General features: G+C 36.2%; 2 protein-coding genes across 4 annotated transcripts in view; one reads left to right on the plus strand and one right to left on the minus strand.

Annotated features, from left to right (window-relative positions):
- The window catches only part of mamo (maternal gene required for meiosis), a 148,276-nt gene that overhangs the window by 12,774 nt on the left and 117,411 nt on the right, over positions 1-18,091 (plus strand). The window lies entirely within an intron of this gene.
- On the minus strand, positions 1,876-3,674 carry LOC108132465 (uncharacterized). The gene is made up of 2 exons (XM_017251899.3): positions 2,976-3,674; positions 1,876-2,874 (listed from the first exon to the last, which is right to left on the minus strand). Exons 1-2 carry the CDS (start codon positions 3,375-3,377, stop codon positions 2,230-2,232), a joined length of 1,047 nt encoding a protein of 348 aa, XP_017107388.2. The 5' UTR covers positions 3,378-3,674; the 3' UTR covers positions 1,876-2,229.

The raw sequence follows: 18,091 nt of genomic DNA on the forward strand, positions 1-18,091 counted from the left end.
TTAAATTAGATTTCGATTTTTATGCGCCGGGCAAGAAAATAAAAAAATTTATAGAGGCCCCTACATTTTTTGTAGGCATTTTTATTTTATTTTTTTGTTTCCAAGCGGTACGCAATCGTTTTGATGAACCGTTAGTTAAGCACCAGGAACAACAAAAACAACAATGGCTAATAAAACACACATACACACAGAGAGAGAGACATGAAAACCGAAAAAAGATAAATGAAATCAGCCAAGCAACAATAAAAAAAAAAATTCGAAAAAAATAAAACTTTTTTGCCAATCGCTACGCAGGCAGCGACGCCGGCCGAGGCAGCGGCAGCGACTGAGACGGTGACCGAGGCAGCGAGTTGAGCATTTGACCTAAATTCGGGGACAGCTCTTCTGCTTCTTGGTTTTCTATTTTTTTTTCATTTAATTTTTTTTTTATTTGGTTCTCAAACGCGCTTTTATGCGTTAACCCAAAACAATAAAAAAAAAGACTCGCAAAAAATTCGCAAACTTTTTTTTTGTTGTGGCCTCTGCTAATTTTGCAAACACAAAAACATTTCAATTCCGCAAAAAGAGGAATTAGAAAAGAAACAAGCTTGAAACAACTGTACACAAAGCAAAAGTCACCACAGAAGAGGCTTTTTTTTTATTTTTAGTTTTTTTTTTCTTAAATTGTGGCCTATGCCATGGCTTTTTCATTTTTTTGTTTTCGGTACGGGATATCTTTTCGTAGAATTCGACATAGGGAACTTGGTACCTGTTTGGATCAAGTATTTTTAAGGGGGCTTCTCATATTTGAAGCATACTTTTTTGTGGGAAATATTAATAAAGTTTCTGAAGAAGATATACTTTTTAAAAATTTGATTTAGAAAGAAATATTTATAAGTAGAAACGTGGAATCTATAAGATAGAATTCTTACTACAGCTACTTAAATATAAAATTTAGTGAAAACCGATCCTTAAACGGAATACTTTATGAATAAAGTATATATAAGATTTATAGGTTTATAAAATAGATAGGTCTATAAAGGTCAAAAAGAATAAATAATTATAGATCTATTTCTAGCCAAATCTGCAAAAGGAATGGTCTAAATAATCATTAGATGGATATTGCATCGATCTGCATTAGTATTTTAAACAAAACTGTAGTTTTTTTTTTTGCTAAATTTTCTCTGAACTTACTGATTACATAAATAAGGATTTTAATATACGATTCTTCAATATTAGGTTTATATCTATGCTCATTTCTATTCATTTCTTAAAGGGATTACGATTGGATCAGGTAATCGATTTTTTATCGATTTTCTTCAAAATATTACAGGAAAATTTACAATAAACCATTTATACTTATAGCAATCTAGAAAATTCACACAGAATCCATACATTTGCAAATTTTTAATAAAAAAAAGCTTCAAAAATTGTCAATTGTTTAATATCCAATATAGCCAATATTCATTGGCCTTAAGATCTTCCAGTTAAACTTTTAGTCGTGTTTTTATAGATTTCTTTTATGAAAGAACATAAAAGTGATAATTCCACAGAAAGGATGTCATATAAACTAAAAGGGTATACAATGTAGGACTAACCCAATTTGTACCTAAATAATTTTTAAATCTTTGTGAATGAATGATTTTTTAAAGATTTTTGGATTCATTTCAACTGGATATTTCTTTCTCTTTTAATTGATATCTTGTCATATAATGAAAAGGGAAAGTCATGATCTCTTAGGGGAACCTTTAACAATAGATTCATAGATGGTTACTCTATCATATAAAATGGATTCTCTATTTTAAACTCCTTTCCTAAAAAATGGGCCTAGATCCCAAGCCCAAGTCCATTTTATTTTATAAAATTCCTCATAACTTGGTCTTAAACCCTTTAAAATAGTCTTCAAAAACACCATCGGTTGTCTATATTTTAATACATTTTCAATCCAAGGAATTTGACGACGCCTTCATAAAAATTTGTTACAAAAATATTCGAAGCATACCGATCTCGAATCACGATTTGAAATTGGCCAAAATGGGTTATCTGATTATCGGTGCATCTGGTCACGATGCCTACAATCTTTCGGATTAAAAAAATTAAGTAATGGAAGTGGGACAAGATTGGTTTGACACATGTATGTGTAGGGAGAGTAGTTTTGATAGGGCGATGCTGCCACCACATTTTGAGTCATTATTAAGGCCACACAGTCATATAGCGACTGGGCTTTACGGGCCTTTCACACACAAGTTATTATACTTTGTTTGGCTGGTGCATCATGAGACGCCGGCGGACACATCCGATGGCCAGCTCCCAGTTGGCAGCCGCTGCCGCCTTCTCCTCCTCCAGGCGCACGGCCTTCTTTTGCCCGCGGCTACCCCTCTTCTTCGAGGTCTTCATGGGCTTGACATCTGGCGCCGTGACCTTTTCCGGCACAGGCTTCTCCGCCTCCAAGATCTCGCGAAGGTTCTTGGCCTTTCGCAGGCGACTCTTCGCCTGGCGGCGCCGTGCCTTCTTGCCCTCGATGCTGTCCATGGAGAGGATTTCGCGGATCGACGTCACCCGCCGTAGGGTGGTGGGTGGCGTGGGGCTCCGGATCCGGCGGCCCGAGGACGGCGACACCCGCGACACCTTCGGATTGTGGGGCGGAGGCACCCGGGCTGCCGCCACTTTCGGCGGCAACTCCAGCAGGTTGTCGTACTTTGGCCGCTTGTCGGCCAGTTGGGTGCGGAGGCGGGACTGCTTCGGAGGCGGCTTGTAGGACTCGACGGTGTAGCGTGTGGAGCGGTGGTTGTTGGCCGGGGCGCGGCCCAGGGACCACAGACCGTTCCGCTCCTTCTGGAAGGCGCGGTAGACCAAGTGCTTCGGCACGGGTATGGGCAGTTCGGCATGACGTTGCTAAGGAAGGACTAGAGATTAGAGGACTATACTTTTCGGACAAGGCCATATCCAGAGTTGCCATATTGCCTTGAATATGAAAGCCTCGACCGACTACTCACCGAATCATAGAGCTCCCTCTGGGCCATGCTCAAGCCCGGCCAGGTGAGGGCCGCTCGCTCCAGGCCCTCGTCTATGGAGCAGTTGTGCATGATGCACAGTTCGCGGACACAGTTATAGAACTGCAGGGGATTGGCATCCCGCGGCTTGAAGCGGCTGAGGGCCTTGATGAGTCTGGCCCGCTGCTCCCGCCTCTGTTCGTCGGTCAAATCAGAGTTCAAGAGTGGCGCCGAACCTGGCACCCCGCATCCTGTTGGAACACCTCCTCCAGATGGTCCAGAGTTGATGGCAGAGCTCTGTACTGGGCCCGATCCGGATCCCGAAACAGAACTCGATCCAGTGGCAGATCCGTGGACAGGTCCATAGCCCTCGGCGATGGGATTTCCGTACTGGTCCTTGGCCATTGATGGATATGCCCGGGAATATCGTCTAGTGAGTTAATTATATATTACTCTTTAGAGTAATCGGACACGATCGGAGCGCACTTTCAATTTTGTTCGCGACTATTGTGTTCTTTTTTGGATTTCTCAAGCGACTATACACCACTAATGTGTACTGGTTTTGACTAAGACATTGGAATTTAATTTGAACTATATTTTTTTTTCATAAAACGTAAAACCGAACGAACAAAAAAAAAAGACGAAATACAAAAATACGCGTCGAATATATGTCTATTCCAGACCGGCACTCTGAATAAAATGATTCAACTGGGAAACAAATGTCGGCCCATACCCGAAAAGTAAAATTCAAGGCCTACTATTTGTTCGAAAAAAGAACAAATACGTATTGATTCTGGCTATTATTTACAAATAATAAATTAATAACAAGGGTAATTGATATGGACAATAACGGAGAAACTTTTGAATGGAAATGCATTTATCGATTTTGGAGGCTTATTTAAATGCTTTTTTTGGTAAGGGGTAGCACTCCATGTGATACAATGGGTCTCAATTGATCTATTTTGTTTGATTACAGAACGGATATATGTGCTTCAAGTACTAAGCAGTTCTGGGAAAGATGGAAAAATAAATAAAATGGGGTTTTAAGACACTTTCGGGAGTGGAAAGTGAGGTTAGCTTGGGTACTGTGGTATTTTTTGCAAGATAGGTACTAACGCTTCGGGGAAAAACCGCCGTTTAGTATTTTTTAGAAGTCTTGTCTTAATATTTGAAGCTTTTAATAATATTTCCCAGAATTCCTAACCCTCTTCACCCATTTAAAGTTAAAGCTTTCGTGGTTGCCTTAAAAAACTATGACTAAAAATGGCCGCCAATGGGTTAAACCCAACAGAATGTCACTTCCTCTCTTTCTGGCCTATGATAGGGGCACTATTACCCTCCCGCTCACACACACACACTCACACGCACTGGAGAGGGTAAGCAACCCTTAGAATTCCCTACCCCTGAATGCGGATGGATGGATTCTCACCCTCGACAAGACTCAAGCATTTGTTCGACCATTAAATGCGTTCAGCAACTACAACAACAAAAACAACAAGAAAAAAAGGCAAAAATAGAAGAATACCAACCGGAAGAATAGTGTGTGTGCTTCTCTAGTTTCTAAGCAAGTGTGTGTGTGTGAGAATGTCCTTAGCAGGAATCAAGCTACCCTTGTGCCTATCCAAAAAAAAAAAAAAAAACAAAAAAAGCTAACAACAATGCGGAAGAGGAGTAGTAACACACACCACGCCTTCTACTATTGAGCTACACGGTTAGAAAAATTAAGGAAAATATATTAAATAAAAACTATTTAAATAAATATAATTATGCAGGTTTAAGAGTGATACGTTTTAGAGAGTACGGTTTGGGAATTTTAATGTATAATACCCAAGAAGTAGGGCTAGGGCTTATAATAGGGCTTGGCGTACAATACCCAAGTAATAGTTCTAGGGCATAATAGTCAAGAAGTCTAAATACAGAAGTTTTAAAAGAAAACATAGGCTTATGATTATAATATAGCTACTTATAAACTTTCTAAAAGTATTAATAAAACGAATACCTTAAGTAAATACCAAATAAGTGAGGTTAGTATTACTTATAGATCGTTAAATGTTAAAAAACCTTGAAATTAGTTTCAAGTGAGTTAATAAAAGCTTGTATGACTTTATAGTCCTTCAAGAGTATAATCTTAATGAAGATTTTAATAGAAAATTCAAAAAAAAATAATTATAATAAACTTAGTTAAGGTAACCTGTTAAAAGTTAAGTTCTATTCAACGCTGTATATTTTAAAATTAAATTCAAAGGACTTATTCCAATAATACCAAAAAAAGTGGGAAAGTTGTCTTTGTAATGCAGTTTCAAAAGTTTTAAGAGCTTAACTCCCTTTGTATTTGGAGAATAATTATCTACAAAATTTTTCAACTTATAAAAATGTATGTTTATTATAAGGATTTGTGTTGAAAAATAAGGTTTATAAAAGTGCTAAGTCTGCTCTTCGGTATTCCGTCTAAAAACTACTTATAGTGGTGTTCTAAAACTTTCTTCTCCCATAAATGCATAATAATTGAAAAAAATCGTAAAAGTAATATGAGTTTTTAGGGTTTCAATTCATTCCTATTATATGTAACCTATAGTTTCAATTTAAAACATATCCAATTACCATAAATACCATTAAAGTAAGGTTAGTTATGTAATTAATACCATTTCAAAGAATGTTTCTCTCAAAAAGTCTATGAATCATGTATTTTTCCTTAAATTCGAACTAAAGTCTTATACAGCTTTTAAAACCAAAGTTCCCTAAGATTATCTTTGGTCCTAAAATACCATATTTTAAAGCATATTTTATAAATATATACATATGCATGCATTCCCAACCAAAGCTCATACATTTCCTAGACGTGTACATTTCTGTAGCCTTGTCTTTGGGCTTTGCGTGTTCAGTGTGTTTCAATAGTTTTATTTCTTTTTTTTTTTATTTTTATTGTTTCTGGTATTGTTGTTGTTGGCACTACACTTGTTAGTGTTGCATTTTTTATTGTTTTGTTTTTTTTTATATATTTTTTTTTGTTGTTTCTCTGTTTTGTGAATAACAACAAATATTTGGACTATTCCATAGACATTCATTATACCTTTCGGGCAACCAAACTAGAGCAAAAGAGACATCCATACAGAGAGTGAGAGGGGGATGGCCAGGTCGGCCATTCGAATGAAGTTGTAGTTATATATATACATACATACATATGTATATGGATCTAGGTGTATAAATGCAATTTTTTGTATGTATTTTTTCCCTTTTGGGCCAACGAATCGCTGGAGCGTTAAGTGTGTGCAAGCAGGAGAAGGGTAGAGCTAGGGGTCGGTGGGTCTGTAGGGGGTGTCCTCATGTCTCGTGTGAAAATATATATATTTTCTTTCATCTTTTTTTCCCCCCGTGTTTGTACACAATTTGCATTTGCGCAAAAAAGTGCAAAAGTTGACACACGCAGCACTGGGCAGCTTATTAGAGTGTCCATGTATGAGAGTGTGCGTGTTGGTGTTTAAGTGTGTGTGTTTAAATGTGTGTAAGTATGTGTTCGAGTGTCCATCGCCGCCATTTTGCCGGCCAGTTTACTCACGGTTTTTTTTCGTCGTATCCCCCCCCTCTGCCGATTTTATAATTTTATTTGTTTTTTTTTTCCACCATGCCATTGCTTTTAATGAAATTCTTTTTTATTATTTCATACACTACCCCCTTCTCTCCCATGAGAGCCCCCCTCCTTGACTCACTTTACTGATATGCTTTCTCTTTCTCTCGTTGCAGGTGAGTGTTGGCGGCGCACTTTTTTTTTATTTATTAATGGATTTTTCATTTACCCTTGAGAACGTTTTGACACAAGGATTGGCGTCCAAGGGAATAACAAAACTTGACGTCATTTTTTACCAAAAAAAATGGTTGGAAAAAAGATTAAATATTTAATTTACAAAAAAAAACAGGGCTAATTGGTTTAAGGCAGGTAAGGTAAAAAAAATTAAGTAAAAATCAATTGGAAATAATTTGATGGACGGTGGAGAGTCCATTTTTTTCGACGATTATCCATTGCATGATTAAAGTTTATTAGCTTTTGGGGCTTAATTTTTATTTGTATTAAAAAAATGATAATTGGATTAGGGAATAGTCTACTCTTTAGAGACTTTTTTCAAGGAAAATTATAGGAAAGTTTTATCAAAAAAACTATCCAAAGGTGTAAACCTTAAAAACTTGTTTCCCCAGCTAGTTTTTTTTTAATGTTTACTAATTAAACCTTAAAAAAAAAAAAAGGTTGAAAAATATGAAGAAAAGTGCAAAAATGACAAGAGTTTCATTAAAAAATTGCTGCCTCATTTTGAGGATCTCTCTTCTGAATGTTTCTTCAGCTTTCTTCTTCAGAGCCAGAGGCTCCTTGCCTGTGTGGGCTGCGAAAAAGTTGCGTATGTCAACAAACAGATCCCAAAGTGTTGCTTGGCTTCTTTCCCGGCTGCCAAAAAGTAAACAACAACAAAGTAGCAGTCGGGGGTAAAGTCAACAAACCAAAAAATAACAACAAAAAAATGATGACAATGTTAAAAACAAAAACTAGTAGAATAAGGAACTAACTTCAATTTGGCTAAGAAAAAAACTTAAGCCTAATAATAATAATATCTAACCGATCTGAACTCGGAACGTGACAAGAGTTCACTCAAATCAGAATGTTCCTCTACCAAGATCTTCGTATATATATAGTTTTTTCTTTTTTTCTTGGCCGCAAAGTGTTGGGCTTTTGGCATTTTCCGGCATGACGGAATGAAATCAGCTACATCCCACCACTGCAGCACCTACACTTTTGGCCTCAAAGCTTCTTGGCCAGGGCTTTAAAGAAATATGACTAAAATATGGTATACTCTTCCTAATAAGAAGATATACATATAAACGGTACCTGATACCTATAATCTATACCATATTTTGCTACAACATTGATACCCGGTACCTGTATTACCTGCTACTTTAATAAAACATCTACTTTCAGAAATAAAAAGCCTACGTCCCTATACTTAATAATCCTTACTTTAGAATTCCATTCTTAAAGATACTGATACCTGGTACATGAGTATAGAATTCATAAACCTAATTCTACATCATCTCATTCAAAGATATAACTACCCGGTACTCCCAACTCTTCCATTTCAAACCTTTACTTCCTAAACTATATTTTATAGAGCACTCCTTCGGTTGTCTTGACTATTTCTTGCTCTTAATAGTGTTGTTGCTGTTGCTGCTAGTTGTAGTTGCAGCAAATGTTGCAGTTGCTGCTGCTGCCTATTGCCGTTGCATTTTAGTTTTTTTTTGTATTTTTTTTTTTAGGTTTTAGTTTTGCTGCACGCAGAGCACGCATTTCCAGCGTGAAATGCAATTTCTGCGCCAAAGGAATTTCAATTGTGTTGGTGCGGCCCGAGGGGCAACAGTGCGGGAGGAGTACGTTTTAGACTCCACTGAGGACTCAAGTGTACTCAGAAAAAAATTTGGGATATTTAGAGATATAGGGAAAAAAAGGATTATATTTATTCAAAAAAGAGTTATACATAGTATGTGAAATATTGGTGGGTATTGGAAAATATTGGAAATATTGGTATGAAATTAAGGATAATGATAGGCAGTACTTGTAGGTTACATAAATATTATATTTTGAATAATAAAATACTATTTTGTTAAAAGAGGTTAATTTATATTAATCCTAAGCACTCAAAACTTACAGAAATAAAATCTTAAACCTTATACTTGACCTTTTTTTTAAGATTTTAATACCTGAGAAATAAAATATAGTTTTAGGAAGAAGCTCTATTTAAATTAAATTTAAATGATTTTTCTTTTTAAATTTTGGAAAATAATGTACCCCTTTTTATAAAAATTAAAACTTACTTCAAGTATCATATATTTCAATTGCCACCTTTGTGTTTCAAGAGTTGTATCCTCTTCAATACTATATAGTTTCTTCCACAACTTCTTTTTTATTTTTTCTCAAACTTCTTCCCCATTTTTCTCAGTGTCTTCATGTGTATAATTTGGTTTTTTCTTTTGCCGTTGCAACTCCCGCAACTGCAGCTCAAAAGTCTGAAATCAACGGATGGATGATGGGCCAAGTCAGTCTCGGTTGCAGTCTTCAGTTTGCCGTTTACAGTCTTCAGTCTTCTTCTGTCTTCTGGTGAGGAGAAGACTTCTTTCTTCTGTCCTTATAGTCTTGGGGCCTTTTGGATTAGACCCGGTTCAGTTTTGGCGTTCGTCAGTTTGTCAGTTTGTCCGTCATTCAGTCAGTCAGTCAGTCAAACGCACGACGCTCACGCAGAGCACGCAACTCGAATTGTCTTCTTTTCTGACTCCGTACCCTGACTCTGACTCTTTCTTCTGAATTGTGAATTCTTCCCGGCATAGACTTTGGCATTCTTCCGCAGCTTCCCATTTTTCTTCTCCTCCTTTTTGGATTCTTTTTTGATTTTTTTTTAATGTTAGTTGAACTTGGAGGCCAAAGCAAATTGCTGGCTCTTCCAAGACGTCAAAATCTATTGTGGTTCTGGCAGATTTGTGCGGGTGTTTCTTCGAGTCTTGGAAGAGAATTTTCTGGCTGCGAAGCAAAGAATCGGATCTCTTTGATCTTGATAAGCAAATCAAAGTGGAGCAAATGTAGAAATGCCAGAATAGAAATAATTTTCCTTGCAAGATGTTTCTATTTCAGAAGAAGAGTCCCCCCCCCCCCCCCCATTCTTTTTTTTTTGTTTTTTAACCTTCTGGAGGCTTCATTTCAATTAAAATTCATTATGCATTATCTTGGCATCTAGAGCCGTCGCTTTCGATCCTTGTTTACATATTTTAGTTTTATTTTTTCCCCCCACCATTAAGGCTTGCGTTCCTTTTTCCGTTTTCCTCTCCTTTGGGTTGCAATTAAAATAATTACGATAATTATATAGTTACCAGTAGCTGGTAGCCAGTGCAAAGAGTGCATGCGAAAGGACACTCCCTCTCGCCCTGAACCCAACCCTTTTCATCGCCAAGTGGCCACATTATTTTATTATTTATTTTATAGATTCCGGCATTTGTCGCCAGACATGCGATTACTCGGTGACTCGAGCGAATTACGCAGAAATTGCCATGAAAAATTGCTCGATTTCGAACCCCTTAGGTCCTTAACCCACCTTAACCCCATAAACGAGGGTCTCTCAGCTCGTCCCTGTTCACATAATTAGTTGTGGCAAATAATTAGCATAAGCAAGCATAAACGAAGGACAGCTGGAACGTGCCCCCAAAAAATAGTGTTTCATTTATACGACTATTGAAATTTCAAGAGCATATTCCTCGGTGTTTTTTTATTGTTTTTTTAAATAGTAATTTAATTATTTTAATTAACTGATTTCATTAGGGAGTAAATACAATATTCTTAAAGGTAATAAGGTTATCAGTTACTGCTTAGTTTATCAGTCTCAGAGTGACCAAAGCACATGTCGAAATCATTTCCAACTGAAACTCCTTTACCTAAAGACTACCAACCTATTTTTCTATTTACGAATTCGAGGGGACCTTAGCTTGCATATATTTAACCCTTTCTTTGGATTCTATCTATTAAAGCTTATTATTTATTATCACTTCTAGAGTGACCAAAGCACATATTGAAATCAATTTCAAGTGGATATCTTTATGGAATAACTAATAACTATTAATATTTGATAGTTAGTAGTTCTATAGTGACTAAAAAATATATTAAATAAATTTCCCACCAAGATACTTCCATCACAACTTATCGATTATTTTTCAAAAATTTTAGAATTACTATAACAGTTATTCAAGCTCTTGTCAGTCTTAGAGTGACCAAAGCACATATTGCAATCAAAGTTCAGTACAGAAATAAAACAATCAACTAACCAAGCCTATTTTTAAAAGTATTTTGTGATTTTTCAAAGTAAGAACTTTAAGAAACAAAATATAAATACAAAATATTAAGTATTCCTAAATAAATGTAAAGATTTCTTTCAACAACCCTTTGCTTAGCTTTATTAAAAACTGTTTAAAAAAAAGACAAATTATTATTGATAATCAAATTGATAATTTTACATTGAGTTCCTGACAAGTTCAATATCTTTCTTTGCCTCTTCTGTGGTTTTTTTTTGCTGGCTGAGTGGTTCAGTGGTCGGGCCCTGTGGTGCTGATGCCTGATGCCCTGCAACTGGTCAAACCACAATAACTGCAGGTCCAAGAGACCTGCCCAAAAAAAAAAAATGGATAAAACCCAGGCAGATAAAGGAAAAGGGGCCATGAGCAAAAAAAAAAAAACTGCTGTTCCAACTGATGTCTGAATTTTTGTGTTCAATGCTGCTGGCTACTCTTTTTTGCATTTCTGTCTTTTGTGTCTTGTTGTCTTTTTTTATACACTTCTAAAGGGTTTTATAGTTTTCTATTAAAATAAGCTCTTTTCTAGATCTAAGTACTTTGATAAGGCTTACTTCCTCTATATAGGAAGTCTATAAAGTCATGTCCGTCTGTCCGACAATTTATTTTAAAGTCAAGCTGGTCTCTTAGTTTAAGAGCTATTGGCTTCAAATTTTATAATCAGTCTTAGTAGCTCTGTAGGCTTCATATAAGTTTGAACAAAGGGAATCAAAAGTCTATATCTTACAGCTGCCATATGCTTAAAGATTCCAATTGTTAGAAATCTGATGTTTCTGATAATAGAGGCTTAAAACTAGCTTTCGAATCTATTTTTAAAAGTATTACTCTGTTCTAACACTTCCTTCCAAGATCATCCAACTATATCCCTTAAAGCTCACCAATAAAAACCTCTTTCTAACTCCTAGAGAGTATTTAGTCTTCGCTTGCTTCCAAAGCATGCTTTTCTTTCTTGTTTGCTTTTTTGTGCTTTTTTTTGCCGGTGGTCCTGCCACTCGCGCCTCTTTTTGTTCTCGACTTCTCGACTCCTTTTTGGACCGCAATCAGTTGTTTTTTAGCCTTCCCTTTTTTTAGAGAGATACCTATATATATGTTTGTTTTTTTTTTGGTTGCCATTGTTGTGTGTGGTCAGTTTCGGTTGCTCCTTCGGTGACGGCTGTTGCTGCGGCTGCGGCTGCTGTGCTGCTGCTGCTGCTGTTTTGGGTCCCCGAGTTGATTACTTAATTCTATTGATGACGTTTTGACTGATTGCCTTATGAGCTTTCACTTTTTTGTGCTCTCCGGTTATTAACTGCCGTCGCTGTTATGAATTATTCATGCAACAACCACAAGGCGCACACTTTGTTGCCGCCTTGCCGCCTGGTCGCCTGGCCGCTGCACTTTTTTTTTTTCTTTTTTGTTGCAAGTAGTCCATGCCATGCCATGCTTTCTTGCCTCGTTTTCTGCCTTTTTTTTGTGGCTGTTGTTGTGCTGCCTTGGATGCGTGTCCGCTGCTTTGGGACTTCATCAGGCCTTCCGATCCGATCGGATCCGGACTGATGGCTGGGTCTTTGGGTCTCCAATGGGCTTTGCTCTCGTTAAACGTTTCAATTGACATTGCTGATTACACTGGACAGCAGGTTCTTGGGGTGCGGGGTTGTAAGGAAATGGGGTATTGTAATAAAAATAACTTAAAGATTTTAATAAAAATAAGGAGGGTTTTTAGAACTATTTTATAGACTAACTATTTAATGTGTGAGAGCTTAGAAGTGTTGATATTTATAAGAAAAAGCTTACCTTAATTTTTTCAGATAGTCTTCTATAAAAATTGAAGCCTAGATATTAAAAAAAACTTTCTTTAGGACAACACTTAAAAATTCCAGGCACTAAAAGAGACGAGAATAATGAAGAATTATAGATAAAAGCTATACATAATTAAGGGACCCTCAGAAGTCTTTCTAAACCGAGAGCAGATAAAAAGGATTAGGGCTAGACCAGAACTAGTATTATAATCTGTAGAAAAAGCAACGAAATAATTGTTGGGAATTATAGGAGACTTCAAACTAAGATATTAATGTTTGGTCACATTAATCATGCAATTTGCAAAATTTAAGAAACGAAAAAACCACCTTTCAGGGAAAAAAGATATGGAGAAGATAAAATGTAATACGATAATATAGATGTTAATTATAAATACAAGCAATAAGCATATAACATTTTCAAGGGACTTCCCACTAAGAAGTGAATGTGACCAAGTTCATATAATTTCAAACACCTTACCTAACCTCAAAAAACTACATATAAGCCTTAATCAAAAATCGAAATCCCATACAAATAACTTAAAAACCTTCCAAACCACGTTTCTTCGCTAAAAACCCATTTCTTGTTAATTATAAACTAAAAAAACACACAAAGGGGTAACCTTTTCCCAGGCTATTTAAGCACCTGTTGTTTTTGTGTCCATTTTTTTTTGCTGACCAGTGTTTACCGCTAGATGACTTTATTAACGCCACTGGTGGTGGCAACATCATCATCATCCTCATCGTCGTCATCGTCGTCATCTGAGCATTCGAGTCCAGCTCTACGAGTTGCAATCAAAGCCGCCGACAAAAGTTCCGCCGCACACTGCGGACAGTCGCCGACATGAGTGTAAGGCTTATAGGGTGGGGTGGGGTGGTGTCGGATACGGAGGGAGGGGGGAAGTGAGGAATATGGCATGATTTAGTGTCAGGCAAGGCGAATTCCTTCACACCTGCTAAAGTCTCGCTGTCATGTCAATAATGTCGAAAATGCCATAGTCTCTTTCTCTTTCTCCTGGAATACTGCCATCTCTTTCGATGCTGCATCTTTCCCACTCTTTCACTTGATACTTGATAATGATGTGACAAAACAGCGGTCGAGATTTTTTTTTTTCATCATTTTTTGTTGTGTAGCCCCGCAGGCTAAAAATTGAGGCGCATCTCGAAGGCGAAGAAACTGCAACAAAAACTAAAAAAATTTATCAAACGAAAGAGAAGGAGCTAAAGGAGTGAGTGAGGTGGAGATAGAGGGTCCAGATGGCACGTCGTCGTTGGCTGTCATTAACGTGATTTTGTTGCCGTTGCTGTTATGCGTTATTACGCATGCGTAGCGGCTAAAAAAATAAAGTCAACGAAAATTGGTTTAAAATAGAGACGAAGTGTATATACTCTGTTTCAAGAAAGTATTTCTTATAATAGAAGGGATTAGAGCAGAGGTCGGCACCCCAATACATTGATATGATTTTACCGCATTAGTGTTAGTAACGAATAGCAGAAAGTAGGCTTTTAGAATGACGTTTCACACATTTATACTGTGTGTGTGTGGCAGAGCTCGGGCAGAGAAATTTCCTATGCCCCCGAGATAGGGCCGTGCCGACCTCTGGATTAGAGACATTTTTTGGGCTTATTTATGGGATATCTATGAGTTATAGTTGCCCGATTTTAGTTTATTTTTGTACAATACTTTTTGGGACTAAAATCAAGCTGTGTTTCAAGTTTCAGCTCGATAGCTTTCAAACTAAGAGAGTTACTTGAGTTATAGATCCTGAGGAAGTATATTAAAAACTTAAATAATATGAAAGATTAAAGAGTGAAGGTTCCTTGAACAAAGGAAAGGAAAACACTAATGCTTACAAGATCGCAAAAAATTCTCCTGACTTTTAAAATGATTCGAACCCTGTACTGGTCTGTACTATAAACATTAAAAATCCTTCTAATATCTTCTTCTCCTTAAGACATACTCCCCCTCAAAATTATAAAACTCCCTGTTAGTGTATAAAAATAAAAGACTCCGAGAAAAAAAATGCGTTTAAAGGTGAGGAGTGGTCTTGGATGCTGCGACTACCGCTCCTTTTGAGATATCGCCTGCCAACGTTAAGCTAAAGTGACATTTTGACAGCGATGCGTGATAAACGGCCAAATAAAACCAAAATAAATTCACTAAAAAACGCAGCAGGAAAGGTTTCAAGACAGGAGGCGCAGGAGTGAAAATTAGAAAAGATTTTGGGAATCTGCAAAGTGTTGGCTTGAGAAGCTGCAAGACGAAAAAAATTGTGAATGAAAAGGTGAAAGTTTGGGAGGTTCAGGAGTGATTAAAGGTTAAAGAGGTTACTTCAAGATATACATTAAGAGAAAAATATTAGTTATGAAATATTAAATATAGGCTGTAGTTATTATAAACTATTAGAGTTGGAGAAAATATTTAAAGAAAATTAAGTTTATGGCTTAAGGTTTGAGGTAATTTTTTTTTGAAATTTTGAATGGTAGATTGGCATGATTAAATGTTAAAGTTTTCGAGAAAGATCGAGAAAATATTCTCAAAGAAATATATATAGGAGTTCAAAATATATGAATTTTCCAGATCTTATTATAAGAGAACAGAGCTAAGAAAATAATTAATATTTAATGGATCTCTTTAGCTATTTTTAAAGGTTTAGAAAAAATTCTTTAAAACTATCCAGAAATGGTTTTCGATTTATATAAGTAAAAGTGCTACCCTCAGTCCTTAGGAAAGATAAATGTAGACTTGTTTTTAAAATCTACACATTTTAATTAGACTTCTCACTACTAAATATTAAGTATTAAAACCCCATATAGATCCTTATAAATAGTATTTCCAATTAATTCCTCGTCGTTCCCCTAACTTCTTAAGTCTAGAAGCTTGAATGCCACTCATGCTACAAGCCATATATTCTACTAAAAATTTATTTATGTAACTCTGCTTGATATTTTGATCCGAAATATCAATTGTTGCCGCACCCGCACTAGATCTCTGCCAGTAACCCAGTCCCCTACCACAACCACTACCAGTACCACCCTCCCCCGCCCCTGGCTTACTCCTTTAATTTAATTTTTTTTTTTTTTGTAATTTTTTCGTAGCCCCTGTGGGCCTGCCAAAGCGTCCGCTGAAGTCGCATAAAAATGTTCAATGCAGGCAAATAAAAAACTATTAAAAAAAAAAAGAAAAAAAAATGGAAAAACTTCTCAAACGCAAACATGCCGAGAGGGGCGGTGAGCAGCGGGGTGGGGCAGTTAAAAGCCGCAAGGGGTGAAGGGGCCTTGGGGGCTGGGGGTTGACACGAGCACACACAGTGGTCGCGTTTTAAAACGCGAACAAAACGCGTGGGCGCACAATAGAGTTGTTGCTGCCATTTTTGCTGTTGTTGTTGTTAGCCATGTTGATGTTGTTGTTGCTGGTGGTGGTGGTGGTGTGCGGCTGACTTGAGAGCTTGGCTGCGCCGCTGGATTTTGACATTTTCTAACACGCGCCTGCCAAGCGGCATAAAAATTGACATATTATAATGTCATGGCGTCCCCGATTTGCGCCACTGCGTCCAACAAACAACATGCCTTGGACAAAAAAACACAAAAAAAAAAAAAAAATGACAAAAAGGAAACCCTGTTTCGGAAAATCTCTCAATCCGTCAGCGGAGGCTGCGTGGGTGGGCGGAAAATGTTGATGGGTGGCATGCCAGGCAGGGGGTCGTATCGGGTCGGGGTGCTCCGCTTTTCGAAGGTAATGGCAATGGCAAAGGCGCAGGCGCAACGCTTACAGTTTTGTTTGCATTTTGTTTTGACAAAAAATGTCATTTAAAAATAGAAAACTGTTTAAACTTAAAATAGAATAGAATATTTAACAGAAAATAGAATAGAATATTTAAAAGCTAGTAGAATAATGGGGCTTTCCTCTTTTTTTTCAAAATGCTTTGTTTTCGATTTGCTTTTAGATCCTTTCATTTATTATTTTAAAATACGAGGTTGCTTCAAGATATTGAAAAATAATTCTTATCTTTTTTAATCTATATAAAATTTACTAATTTTGTATTATATACATTCATAAATATATATATTTTTTAGAATACCCTAAAGGTTTTCAAAAAGAACTTTAATATTGTGCATTTTTGGAATTTTAAATGTAGGAACTTGAAAAAGTTAAGGATTACTGTATTAACAACTTATCTTATTTTATCTCATTAAAAAAATAATTACAAAATCCATAAAATGAATATTAATATAAAGGTTTGAAAGACTTATAAGAGATTATTTTTTTGTGGAATATTTGTCGAAAGAGTATTTTTCAAAAATACATAGTTTTTAAAGTAAAGAGCTCTTGTAAGAAAAGGTCAAGCTTTTTAAAAACTATGTATGTATTTTTGACAAAAATCTATCTTGACGAAAATCCATAAAAAAATAATCGTTTTTTAGTCTTTCAAATCATTATATTAATATACATTTTATGGTTCTTGTAATAATTTTTTTAAAATGATAAAATAGGAAATGCTTGAAATAAAGAGCTCCTATGAAAAAGTCAAGTTTCTATTCAATAAGCTTAAAGTATATCCCTTCTCTTGTGTGTTAACTTATTAAAATCTGTAAGAATTTTAAATATTTTGTTTTAAGATTTACTTATATAATTGTATGTATGTCTATATATTTTCATATAATTTTTTTATTGATTATTCTGCCAGTCAATGACAAAACTATCTCAAAGCCAAAGGAGCAAAAGCCCAAAGGAAACCCCAACCCACGAGTCTCTCAAAAGTCGCAGCTCACGCACTTTTTCTACCAAAAGCTGGAGATTATTTTTTTTTTTAGCAAATTTGTTTCTGTTTTTTTTTTAAATAGATTTTTGTTGTAGTTGTTGTTGTAGACCCAGTCGGGACGATGCAAAACCGCAATTGAGTTTCTCGGTTGAGTTTCTCAGTTGTTGTCTTTATCAGATTGTTGCAATTTTCTGTTGTTGCATGTTGTTGTTTTTGCTTTTGTTGTTGTTGCTTTTGTTGTTATTGTTGAACAGCCCGCACTCTCTATGCCAAGATCTTTATCAGGCTTTAAGGTTGGCTTTGGCAACAACAACAACAACAACAACAAACATGGCAGAAAAAACATGTAATGAAAATTATGACAAGCCAAAATCCACAAAAAAGAGTGAAAGAGATGGCAGTTTTGAAAAGGAAAATTGTAATGCAAAAAAAAAACGTAGAAAAAAAAGCGAAGAAAAAAATTATAATTCAATGGAAAATTGCGCCCACACACGCCTCACTCGGCAAACAATTGTTGTTGCTTGTTTGTTATCGCAGGAAACAAAAAAAAAGGCAAAAAAAAAAGCGGAAAGCGTTGTTGTTCAAAGTTGTCAAAGTTGTTGCTCTGGTTGTTTTGCATTTTTTTTCTTCACAGTGCATGTATGTTGTGTGTGTGTGTGCTGAATTCTTGTCATATTTTAAGTTTTTCCAAACCTGGCCAAAAGTGATGGAT

This window comes from Drosophila bipectinata, chromosome XR (assembly GCF_030179905.1).
Source record: "Drosophila bipectinata strain 14024-0381.07 chromosome XR, DbipHiC1v2, whole genome shotgun sequence".
NCBI classification, from domain to species: domain Eukaryota; kingdom Metazoa; phylum Arthropoda; class Insecta; order Diptera; family Drosophilidae; genus Drosophila; species Drosophila bipectinata.